This window comes from Hemicordylus capensis, chromosome 1, assembly GCF_027244095.1.
Source record: "Hemicordylus capensis ecotype Gifberg chromosome 1, rHemCap1.1.pri, whole genome shotgun sequence".
Classification (NCBI taxonomy): Eukaryota; Metazoa; Chordata; class Lepidosauria; order Squamata; family Cordylidae; genus Hemicordylus; species Hemicordylus capensis.
This window is the reverse complement of record NC_069657.1, coordinates 162,860,312-162,873,568: the sequence shown is the minus strand read 5'-3', so window position 1 is coordinate 162,873,568 and position 13,257 is coordinate 162,860,312. Positions and strand designations below refer to the sequence as shown.

The window sequence follows — 13,257 nt, the reverse complement described above, 5'->3', positions numbered from 1 at the left end:
TTCGTAGTAGTAGTAGAAGTAGTAGTATAAATTGTTATTTGCTTGTTGTAGGTCTGGAAGCTCAAACCATGCCTTGGGTTCTGAATGAGGGCTAGCACAAATTAGTTCCACAATTGATTTGAATCCAGCCAGCATCAGGACTCTTTTGATTTACATTTGCTTTCCCAAGGATAAGCATTTTACTGCTTTTTATGTTACGTCTTATCACATATCACAAATCTCGAAAAGACAAGTTTCACCCATGTCATGTCACCTAAGGAAATATTGAGCCTCTTCTCACAACTGGTGAGAAGGGCTCCAGAGTGGGCTACGGGGAAGGCGGGTTAGACTTACCTTCCCCGCAGCTGACCACTCCTCCTGTGCTGGGCACACTCCCCGCGTGCCCAGGCAGCGGGGAGGGTTGGGGGTCAGGATGTGTGATCCTGGCCCCCAGAAATACTATAATTCTATTATTATACTATAATACTATCATGGGGATCCCCGCTCCCCTCCCTGGGCTCCCTGCAGTCTGGCAGCTGTAGCTGCAAGTAGCCGCAGTGCCAGACAATTTAAAAAAAAAAAAAAAACAGGATTAAGGGAGCACTTGCTCCCTTAACCTTGTTTTAAAGATTGGCTGCTTAGGCAGGTTTGCCGCTCTGGTGCTGCCGGGATTGGCCCGATCCTGGTGGTTCACACGGACGTGCAAAACCGGGTTGGACTCCCTTAGTTTGGTTTTGCACACACATGTGAATAGCTGCATTCATTTGGGACTTGAGTGTTTACAATCTTGCTATTCTGCATTGTGATTTTGACTAGAAGCACTTGGCTTTCTTGGCTGTGTATTAATTTGTATCTAATAAAATTCTGTCCAAGATTAACGTGAGACTGAATTTTGCTCATTTAAAAATAGATCCTTACGATAAATGAGGATGGATCGCTTGGTCTGAAAACTACAAAATCTCATATTTGTGAGCACTGCAATGCTGCCTTTAGAACCAACTACCATTTACAAAGGCATGTCTTCATTCATACAGGTACTGCTTGAATTTAAATTGCCTTTTCTGTTTTCTAAAGAACTGCTGAGTCTTAAATAATGCACTGCATATTTTAAATGCCAAAGTGCAGGAAACAAGGCATCTAAGCTTAGGTATTCCATGCACCAAAGTGTCAAAAAAACACTGGAGAAGAATTCCTGTAAAGGCTGTAATGTGGTAACACGTAGCCCATTTTGTACTATTGTTGAGTTTGTAAGATAGACTCTGGATTCTTACTGGCTAGTGTGGGATTTCTAGTTTGGATAACTGAGAGAGATGCTTAACATTGTATTAGCTTCTACAATCATTCAGATTCCAGCAGTTTGCCTGAGCAACTTCACATTTCTGTTAGCATTATAGGCTCACAGGATTAATAGCCAAGACATATAGGTCATATAAATTAGACAGGCTTTTTGTAGTAAAATATTTTGGAATTCACTCAGATGCTGGATTCCAATACACAATTTTTATTTCTCAACAGTATTTGTTAGAGGCAAATATTTGTAGCTTTTAACTTACAGATGTGGAATTATATTGTTTAAGGTGAAAAACCATTTCAGTGCAGTCAGTGCGAGATGCGTTTCATACAGAAGTACCTGCTACAGAGACATGAGAAGATTCATACCGGTGAGTATACCTTGTGTATCTTTACTGGTGTGCTTAAAGAACTGTTTCCCAAGCAGGGCGAAGTATTCAGTGAATGGTACACCTTTTACTTTAACAGATGTACTTTGAGGAAATCTAGTAAAGGGATTTAGGTGTGTACTTTAGCTTTGCTTCTGTCCTCCCCCCCGCCCTTTTCCTTGTTTTTTTACTGCCAAGTTACTGCTAACTGATGAAAGCAAAGCTTGAGATACAACATGTATGTTATTGGATAAGTGGTTAATAGGAGCACTCTCGAAACTATAATGGCCAAAATGCCTAACCCCTAGGTATTTGCACCCTATTCTAAAAAATTGAGTACAGCAAAATTCTATTAGTGTGAGAGCTTTGGCATGAGACAAATAGAAGAAATGAGACCCAAAGTTATAGCAAAAGCATTACTTCATATTGGTTTTTTAAAAAAATCTACTTCTGCAGAACCACATTCTGTTAACAGGCTAGGCTTCAATGGGTTTTTGGCATTTTGGTGCATGGCCTTTAACTTCTGTAAATATTAGGGGGGAAAATGATCCTTTTTGGACTGGATGCCAATTTTCATCCTTGGTGCTGCTTGGTGAAAGGTTTCATATCTGTGAAATTGCTAATGTTTAGGACTTTGTATATGTATATAAATAAACCTTGAGAAAGCACAACACAATCTAATTTTCTCATAGCAGTGCAAAGGGGCACAAATATGCGGATGCTCTTAGAATCAGATTAGTCTTAGGTTGTGTTTGGATTTTCACTTTGGTTACACTTCATTGCTTTTACCCCTCTGAACCATGCTTCTCTTTATTCTGGACTTGTTTACTTTCAGTGTATTTGCAACATTCAGAAGTGTGGAATGCTTAGATAAAATGTGTTAATGTCGCTTGTGAAAACACTTAAACTTGCTCAGATAAATTATGCAAATGTTTTTAAAATTGCATGGGTTGGCTTAATTTGCATAATTTAGTATGAGTTTTGCTTTTTCTGATAAAAAGTGTGGGATGGAAGAAGACTTCTGGGTGGGAGAGATTACAATCAAAGGGACTGGTCCCAGGGATCATGCGTTTGAAAACTAAAATCTCTTTGGGATATATCAAGCATCGCTGGTAGCTTGATGGGGAAAGCACAGGATTAGAAACTTGCTTTTGTAAAAAAACTAAAGCTGTAACCTCATTGGGTTTCATTCTAACTTGTATAAGTGGAAAAAAGATTGTGCAAGGGATCTTCCTCACTTGCACAAAATATATACGCCTGGGGGCTGGGGTTTCCCTCTTCCACTACAGCCCCCGTGTCATATTGCACGCAATTCTTGAGAGTTCCCTGACCCTCAGGAGTGAACCTTTTTGGAGGCTCAGGAGCTTTCAGTGATGAGGAGAGGAAGATTCTTTGTGAGTTTTGTTCTGTTTATGCAACTTAGTATCTAGTCTGTAGCGTGAAGTAGGGATCTGCTCAAATTATTTCAGCACCTCTTTGGAGAGGCACCAAAACGATTTGGCCTCCTGCAGCCAAAATGTTTTAGCATAGGGTGAGGGGGACCTTTTAAGAGGAGGAAGGCAGGTAGTACATGCTCCTCAGTTGAGCCGCTGCCCCATCGCGGCGCTGTCATTCTTTAAATCTAACTTCAAAGCAGCAGCTGTGCTGTTGTCCCCTTTAAACTGCTGTACCGCGCTGATGGGATTCTGCTCTCAGCAGGCATTGCACAGCGTTGGCACGCAAATGGCAACGCATACACTGACCTGCCTGCCTCCTTTTAAAGGAACCCCTCCCCACCCCTTGGGTTATGACCAAAGCATCTTGTGCACATCCCTAACGTGAATGAAGTAAGGCAGTCACTTCAATTTATAGATATTTAGGGAACCATGGGGGTAGCAAGATGCCTCTGTTGCCCCCCGAGGACAACCTTTGATCCCTCTGCTCCCTCTAGTCTCCCCTCTGACTCCCCAGAAATGTAGATGCCATTGGGCCCATGAAGAAATTAAAAACTGATAGAGAACTGCACACCTGGGAGCCCAATGCTTACCTGTCAATGGGCCTCCTCAAGAGGAGGAGAAAGCATGCTCCAAAGGGGCATGTGAAGATGCCATCTTGAGTGGTCTGCAACACCATGCAGAACACTCAAGATGGCATCTGCACTTGCTCAGACGTCATTTCCTTCCAGATGCTGCCCGAAGGCTGCTGGGAACATGTAAGTCCTGCCTTTCTCCTGTTAAAGCGACCGCTCTCCACCCACCACCACCCCCAATGGGCACAAAATGCTTCATGCACATCTCTAGTGGGATTCACAGAGGCTGGGACAACAAGTTTCGGCCTCAGATCAATCTGCCCTGCTCTGCAGGGCTGATTGTGTGGGAGCATGCCTTGGAGCAGGGCTGATTGTGTGGGAGCATGCCTTGGAGCAGGGCTGATTGTGTGGGAGTTTACTTTGGAGCAGGACTGATTGTGTGAGAGCATGCTTCAGGCTCCCACTGAACAACAAACGATTGTCTGGGGGTGGGGAGGAAAGGTTTGGGAAGCCTTCTCCCATCTGGTAGGTCATGTGAATGGCTCCAGGACCAGTTCAGACATAACACAAAACTATGGTTAAAGTTTGGTTCAGTGCAGCCTCCCTGAGCCTTGTGTGTGTGTGTGCTCCCCACCTCACCGCATGAGCCTCCAAGAAGTTCTGCTTACAATTTAGATTAGAAACAAACCAAGATAGTCATGACATCCAAACCCATTGATCTTGGTTTATTCTAACCAATTTCCCTAAAACGAACCACAATACAAAATCCACTTCATAGGTTCATATCATGCTTTATTTTAGGGCAATTGGTTAGAATAAACCACAGTTAATCAGTTTGGACATCACATTTGAACTTGGTTTGTTTCTAACCTTAATAGGAAGCATCAGAAGCCTTCCCTGGAAGTTCGCATGGGCAGCGCTCTGCAAACCTGGTTTTAAAAATCGTGAGTAGCTGTGGCGCGGCTCTGCGCCACGACTACTCATGAGGAGACCCCAGGATATTAGTGTCAAAAATCCTTGAGAAATGTTCTTAAATGTCTTTCATTTTCCATTTTCCAGTCTTCCAAAACAGCTGGTCTGGCGAGCGGGTTGCTGGCAAGGGATGATCCAGTGCTGCTTAGGAGTACTCCTTGTTCTGCATCACACCTGCACACAGATGTCTGTGTGGCCAGAAGTGCCTTTGCATAGCTCTGGCTCATGTCCCAGTTGTGCTCCCTTTTGGAGATGACAGATTTGGCCACTGTCACTCATGCCGTAGTCACCTCTAGAATGGTTTACTGTCAACACACTAGAGATGTGCACTGGAAATATAGGGTAGCATTGAGAGTAAGATGTGTACAAGCAGAACCCTTCCACTCATACATGGGTGAGGAGTGATTTTATTCAATCCCTCTCTTCTCTCTGGAGCCCCCTGTGCCCACCGAAAATGTGTTTCTGAGGGCCCTGCAACCCTCAGGGACATATTTTTGGGATGCACAGGTGGCTGCAGAGGGAAGGAGGGGATTGCTGAAAATGACGCCACCCTCATATAACAGAAAAACCTCGTGCAGCTTAAGCCTGGCTGTTGTTTAGTGTAGGTATCTGCAGGTATCTTTTAACTTGGAGTGTGGTTGTGGAAGCAGGATAGCAACAATCCAATTCCAGTAGTTTGTGGAGTGATTTTACTGGATACTACTATAATTTACAGTGTGCTCCTACAGATAAGTGAACCTCTCATCCTTATCCACCTAAATGTGTTTGCACAACCTCAGAGGTTGTTGTAGGTTTTTGGGTGGTGGTGGTGTGTCAGGGTCCAGGACATCACTAGCTAGTGATACCTCAGGCAGCACACAGTTTCAGAACTTCTCTTGAATGAGCACAGATTTACCCTATATTTTCCCCTGGTTCTGAGCTGGTTGTATCATCTTTTGGATCCTGCATCTTGCTAGGGCTAGAAAATATCTCCCCAGCTTAGTTTTCTCCTAAGTTTCCTCCTGGGGGAGGACTACCACCTACTCCATACCTATCCCTAGAGAATCCCCCCAATAGCTTTGTGGATTTCAGTCATAGAAAGTCACAACATTTATTAAATTAAGGACAATCATTTAATGGACTCCCAGTAAATAGATACCCTGATAAAGAGTCAGATATGGCTCTCTGGTATTCTCATATGCTGACTGGAGAAGAGAAGAATATAGAAGGTCCCTTCCAGCTCTAAGATTCTATGAAGGGAGTGGCTAGAGAATTGTGTGCTTCCATTATAAGTTTGCAAAATTACAGAGATTGGTTGGAACATATAGCTGGGATAGTACAATTCATTAACTAGGTCTGCACTAGTTGTGACCCATCAATCCCAGTTCAGTCCATCAGCTGTTCATTATGGTTTGAAACTACACTGCTGTTGCAGTCATAGGCATTCAATGCACAATGTACCTAAAGGTTTACTGAGCTCCTGGTGGATTTGGCATTGTAGGCCACAAATTGTTCAGACCAGATGTAAACCCAGAGAAGTACCCAACATGATGGCCACCAGCTTGGATGGCTTTAAAGGGGGCTTAGACAAATTCATGGAGGACAGGTCTATCAATGGCTATTATTCTGGTGACTATAGGCCACCTCCAGCCTCAGAGGCAAGATGCCTCTAAATATCAGTTGCAGGGGAGCAACAGCAGGAGAAAGGCATGCCCTTACCTCTTGTCTGTGGGCTTCTCAGAGGCCTGTATGAAACAGGATGCTGAACTAGATAGGCCTTGGGCCTGATCCAGCAGGGCTTTTCTTATGTTCTTATCAGCTAGTTCAACTAGTGACTCTAGTTTATGTGTGTATATGAAAGAAAGAGAGTCTGCATTTTTCTTGTCTGTACCTATAATGCATTAAAGCGCGGGGGGAGTGGGTGGGTTTGTAATTCTGCTTCTTGTATTTGTGTGGGGAGAAAGAGTGTGCATCTGCTGTAAAACTATGTAAATGTGTTCTACAGTCTCTCTGTGCATATGTTTAATTCCATCACCAAATGCTCTGTGATTGAAATTTGAAAATTACTCAATTATCTGCTTTGCATGCATTTAGTTCCTACTGGATTGTATTAGGTTTAAGAATTTTCTATTATGCTGGCTGGATTTTGTGGGAACTTCACAGATTTGATATGTTAATATATTGTTAAATATATAGCTTAAATTATCTAGCATGAATTTATGGACATCCCTGAGCAAGTCATTTCTCAGACTTATTTTCCATTTGGAAAGTGGAATAAATATTTCTACAATTTCTGTATGCCAGGGTTTGACAAATCCCAGATGCCAGGGGACCATGGCACCTAGACTAGGATATTCAGAGGTAGCATTATTTAATTAAATCTTTATTTTCCCCAGGCAGCACTGTTTCTGTTCTAAGTATGTTACCTATATAAGAGATAAACAAAAGTTCATTTACCCTGCCCCTCCAGAATGTCCATCAGTAAATCCAGTAATTTTTGTCAAGTGTCCATTATCTTTCTCCTAAATTTTTGGGCTGGCTCCCAAATAAAAAAAAAAATTTGTCATGACCAGCAGTGGACCAATGTTCTGACCACTGTCGTGGATTGCCTCCTGTTAGATGACTTTTTGCACTCCAGTATTTAGATTAACTGTAAGCTATATCAGGAAATTGTTTGGGGCAAAGGTGTAATGCAGATATTATACCACACCATGGGTTCGTGTTTCTCACAAGTGTATTGTAATGACAATATTTAAGAGAACGCTGCCTTCTTCGTCAACCCCACTACCTCTCAGATCATCTGGGGAGGTCTGGTTGAGATTGCCACCAGCTCGGTTGGTGGCGACTCAAAACTGGGCCTTTTCTAGAGTTGTGCCGGGACTCTGGGACTCACTTCCTAATGAAATTAGAGTCTCCCCCTCTGGATGTTTTTAAGAAGGAACTAAAAACATACGTGTTTAGTCAGGCTTTTAGTTTATAGTTTTAAATTCTGGTTTTTAGAGTTTTTATTGTATTTTAAATTGGTTTAATTATGTTAATGTTTTAATGGTTTTTATATTGTGAACTGCCCAAGGACTTTTTGTATAGGGTGGTATATTAATACAAATAATCATAATAATCATAATGATCAATGTTTGAGAGGAAACTATAAAATTAGTTGTTTACTTATATAGCTTCTAAAATAGCATTGTAGCACAGACAATACTTAAGATATCAAAGTAGTATTGATTGCAAAGGGCATTTCATTAAAAATAATCTCAAGAAGCATAGTTCAAAGGACTTTGTATGTACTTATAAACTCTAAAGTAATGAAGAGTGAACTGAGGATGCCTGAAAGCAACCTGAATCTCTATCATAATTTCCACCTTTTTATTTTAAAATTGCTTGTGACTATACAAAACCATAACTTGCAGAAACACATTAGCATTCTAGTCCTCTCTTAGTAGGAAACTAGTTGTTTGCTGCTTCTTTGATCTATTCACTCTAACTCAGATTTATAACTATTCTCTTCTCAAATCCTTATGTTTGAGAAGCAAGTGCAAACTTAGGCCTAAAAACACATCCTGAACATCTTCACGGAAACATCTTGTAAAACATGGGTTTCAGGGTGAAAGGTTTGTAGATAAAAATGTTACAAGTAGGTCATCACCTCTAGGCTTAGCTGAATCCAATGAAATAAGGAAAAATATGTGTTAGAGTTAAAATAAAAAGTTTTAGAGGTAAAATAAATCCATGCTCAGTTTGTGTGTACAGACACAAGCATATATGATCCCAAGCATATATTCTCAGAAGTGTCACGTTATTCAGTAAGACTTATTTCTCAGTGAATGTGCATAGGGTCAGGCTGCAGTCTGAAATATACTTAGGAGTAAATTCCATTGAAATTAATTCTGAGTAAATATGGACATGATCAAGTTATAATTTTCAGAGAGATTTCAATCTTGGTTCCTTATTCCAGTTCTAGTCATTCTGATGGCAAGATTCTTGCTTCTTTTTCATATTTGTCTGCCCTGCGTGCCTCGTGGTTCATTAGAGACATGGGGCTGAATAGCAGGCCCAGCGTCACTCTCCGGTATCTGCTGCCAGTGGTGGATGGGGGGGAGAATGACTGGGGAACAGCTGCGGGCAGCTCAGCCTGCCACAGCATGGCGCAGCCTGTCGTGGCGAGGGAGGGAGTGTTTGGAGAACCCCCCAGGTGACCTGGTCCTAAGAGTGCCTCTGCTGCTGCCCGATATAGGTGTTTCCCATAGTCTGGGAAACATACCAGCGGGGATTTGAACCGGCAACCTCTGGCTTGCTAATCAGGTCATTTCCCCACTTCGCCATTAGGTGGCTAAGGTATGTAGCAAAGTATAAAATGTACCTTTTAATAAAAATTGATACTTTCTGCATATTTAATAAACTGATCTAACGACTGCCTCCTATTCAATTTTCCCAACCATTCCTGCAGAATCACTCCCCCATTTTAACCATAGAATTCCGAGTATGTTTGGCAAGTGTGTACAGCAGGGAGAGGGGTGTGTACTCTTACCACTTAACCAACCTGGTTGTTAATACAACAGAGTCATTAAATTAAAGCTGGGGTGTACAACTTACTAAAAGATTTGTAATAATTTAATCATTAATCGGTATTAAAAGCAACAGTGAACTCATGTGTGTTGAATTGGTGTGTTGGGTCTTGACTTGAAATACTATAGCCCTATTCAGACATTATTGTAACTGTACAGTGTACATGGTTACAAAGCTGCCTGACAATAGGGATGTGCACAGAATCAGGCTGAGGTGGTTCGATGGTGTGCTGCTCCTTTTTTTCCAAAGTTCATCAGGGCAACAGTTTATCTCCCTGCCACCCTGTTGCCCCCGTTTACCAGATACAACTGGAAGTATCCGATGCCCCTGCGTGTGCCAGCATGGGTGTATGCATGTCGTGCCGGTGTGCACACCCATGCCGGCGCACGCAGGCGCGTTGGATACTTCCAGTTGTATCCGGTAAATGGGGCGACAGGGAGGTACACTGCTGCCCTGATAAACTTTGTAAAAACGGAGCGCCGATGGGGAAGAGTGGAGGGAGGGGTAAGTGCACCCTCCCCTGCTCTTTAAGCAGCACCCCGCCCTGCCATTAACCCAGTGGAACCAGCCACCTTTTGAACCAGTTCGGAGGCCCAAAATGGGCCCCCAAACCGGTTTTGTGCTCATCCCTACTTGATAACTGTCTCTCCCCCCATTTTTATGAGATACAAAACCCTGCCCCTCATGACTACAATTTTATCAACAAACTCTGTACTTGGGGAAAGATCCTCCCTGTGATTAGGAACATTGGGGCTGGGGCACCAGGGTTCCTAATAATGGGGAGGATCTTGGCCTGAGCATAGCACTTATTTTTTTTCCAAAGGTATGCTGTATTTGTAGTCTGCAGGGGTGACACTTACTACCACACCAGTGTGGGGTAAGGCAGGTTTCTTCGATGTGGTCTCTACTCAAGTGGGGACGACCTCTGGGAAGCACAGTCCGACTCCTGAGAGCTGGTATCACTCTCATATTCCGACTCAGGAGCAGCCAGAGTCTCCTGGGCCAAGGGTGTCGAACCCGCAGGGGAGACCACTTTGCTAGCTGGATCGTCCAGTACCGAAACTGGTATTTCTGCTGGCAGCACCTGGATCAGAACAGCAGCCTGCTGTAGTGAAGAAGCTGAAGGAGGCGGTTCGCGATGCTTGGTTCGTTCCCGTGGGGAGCGTTGTGGAGAGCGGGAACGCAGCCTCCCTTCCGAGTGTGATGCGGGCTCACACCAGCCCCTCATGGTACCAGGTGTCACATACAGGGGAGCTTCCATATAGTGAGAGCTGTGTCGAGGCCTAACATAGTCAGAATAGTCTGATCTATAGTCTACCTGCTATCAACCATATGATCCAGAGTCCCGGGACCAAGCATTATAAGATGGCTCAACCGACACCTGCAACCATTAAGACACACTCAGGTCTGTGGCGGCCTCTGTGGCCTTTGATTGTGCAGTCCCATTGGATGCTATACACACATGGACAAATGTGTTGGTACCCCTCCACGAAAAAAGAAGAACCCACAATTGTCTCTGAAATAACTTGAAACTGATAAAAGTAATTGGCACTCATTGTTTATTCTGCATTTAACAAAAATCAGACTTTGCTTTAGAGTTTTGATGCAACCAAATATTTCAAATAATAACACAAATGAAAATGCCATGGACAAAAATGATGAGATCCTTAACCTAATATTTTGTTGCACAACCTTTAGAGGCAATCACTGCAAACACGTGATTTCTGTAGCTCTCAATGACACTCCTGCACCTGTCAACAGGTAGTTAGGCCCACTCTTCCTGAGCAAACTGCTCCAGCTGTGTCAGGTTTGAAGGGTGCCTTCTCCAGGCTGCATGTTTCAGTTCTTTCCATAGATGTTTGATAGGATTCAAATCAGGGCTCATAGAAAGCCACTTCAAAATAGTCCAATGTTTTTTTGTTCTTAGCCATTCTTGGGTGCTTTTAGCTGTGTGTTTTGGGTCATTATCCTGTTGGAGGATCCATGACCTGCGACTGAGACAGAGCTTTCTGACACTGGGCACTACGTTTCGCTCCAGAATGTCTTGATAGTCTTGAGATTTCATTGTTCCCTGCAGAGACTCAAGGCACCCCATGCCAGATGCAGCAAAGCAGCCCCAAAACATAACCAAGCCTCCTCCGTGTTTCACAGTAGGAATGGTGTTCTTTTCTTTGAAAGCTTCATTTTTTTGTCTGTAGACATAGAGCTGATGTGACTTGCCCAAAGGCTCCAGTTTTGTCTCATCTGTCCAAAAGACATTCTCCCAGAAACATTGTGGCTTGTCAGTATACATTTTAGCAAATTCCAGTCTGGCTTTTTTATGTTTTTCTTACAGCAGTGGCGTCCTCCTGGGTCTTCTTTCATTGAGCCCACTGTCACTCAAAAAGTGACGGATGGTGCGATCAGACACTGATGGACCTTGACCTTGGAGTTCAGCTTGTATCTCTTTGGAAGTTGTCCTTGTTTTTTTGTCTACCATTCTCACTATCCTTCTGCCCATTCTGGGGTCGATTTTCCTCTTGCGGCTGCGTCCAGGGAGGTTGGCTACAGTCCCATGGACCTTGAACTTCTTAATAATCTTTGCAACTGTTGTCACAGGAACATCAGACTGCTTGGATATGGTCTTATAGCCTTTGCCTTTAACATGCTTGTCTATTATTTTCTTTCTGATCTCCTCAGACAACTCTCTTTTTTCCTTTCTCTGGTCCATGTTCATTGTGGGACACACGATGATACCAAACTGCAGAGTGACTACTTTTCTCCATTTCAATAGGCTGAATGACTGATTGCACGATTGGAGACATGTTTGATACTAATTAAAGAAAACAGCTAATTGGAAAATTCACTTTAATCCAATTTTTTATTATCTTTTCTAGGGGTACCAACAAATGCGTCCAGGCCACTTTAGAATATCTTTGTAGAATAAGCAATACTTTATCTCTTTCACACTTGCTTTGCTTTACTCGATGACATATCAAAGGCATGCAGGTATCCATGGGACAATTGCTTTTCATTTAATCGATTTTCAGGAGGCATAAAACACTTTTTCAATGAGCTGTAAGTGTACCAACAAATTTGTCCACGTGTGTATGTCAGGCTTCGCCCCATTTGTTTATCTGTCATTATGCTATTGATGCCAGGGCACGGAATGATACTGTATTTGGCAGGAGTGTCCTGCAGTCCATTTTCAGTTGATGTATTTGTTTAAGTAAATGATTCTGGCAGGTTACATTTGTTTCTGTCTTCCCTCCTCCTTCGGTGCTAGCTTGTTATGCGCCCATTAGTGTAAAAGACAGAGACCACGTTGAAGAACTACAGGTTACTCACCTGTAATGTTGGTTCTTCTAGTGGTCATCTATCCTTTTACACGCCCTCCCGTCCTCCTCGCAGGGTTCACTGAAGCTGGAGTCCATGACTGAGGGGATGAGGAGTGGCGCAGCTGCATATAGCGGCTGGGGTTGGGGTTCCCGCCCAACGCAGGAGAATTGAACTTGTTAGATTCTGACGAGGTCTCTTCACAGGCGCATAACCCATTAGTGTAAAAGGACAGATGACCACTAGAAGAACCAATGTTACAGATGAGTAACCTGTAGTTTGCTGGATGATGCTGGAACTATGTACAACCCAACTCTAAAATTCTAAAGTTATATGAATAATGCCTGAAAAAGGGTTCATGCCACACTGTTCTTATTCATTTTGTATCATTTTAAGATTTAATTTTAAGTTTATGTAACGTTCTGTGTGCACCTTTTTATAACCATGTGGACTTGCTTAAGACTTGCTTGCCATTTGGATCTGAGTACTTGTTATGTGTATAGTCACACTAATATAATGAAGAGGAGAAGGAACGGCGTGTTTGGGTGAGCAGAATTTGATGTTCCATTTCAGGCAGCAAAATGTCTTGAGCCATCTCAAATTTAGAGGCTAGTGTAGGACTCAGCTGAGTGAGTGAGTAAGTGAGAAAACAAATGAACCGTCCTTGGAATTAAGTTGGTTCAGTCACTTTGAAGTCAATAGGAGCCATGTGGCTTAAATGCAAGGAATTTCATTTTAACTGTGAAATGGGTTGCACTAAACCAGTATAACAATTTT

General features: G+C 42.8%; 1 protein-coding gene across 4 annotated transcripts in view; it reads left to right on the top strand.

Annotated features, from left to right (window-relative positions):
• ZNF148 (zinc finger protein 148) overlaps window positions 1–13,257 on the top strand; it is a 70,582-nt gene that overhangs the window by 47,437 nt on the left and 9,888 nt on the right. For 3 of the 4 annotated variants that reach the window (XM_053265376.1, XM_053265385.1, XM_053265366.1), the window contains 2 exons: window positions 890–1,013; window positions 1,557–1,640. In XM_053265376.1, the coding sequence (XP_053121351.1) occupies window positions 890–1,013; window positions 1,557–1,640 (208 nt within the window). The remainder of the gene's footprint in view (window positions 1–889; window positions 1,014–1,556; window positions 1,641–13,257) is intronic. The other variant, XM_053265390.1, reaches the window with a different exon arrangement.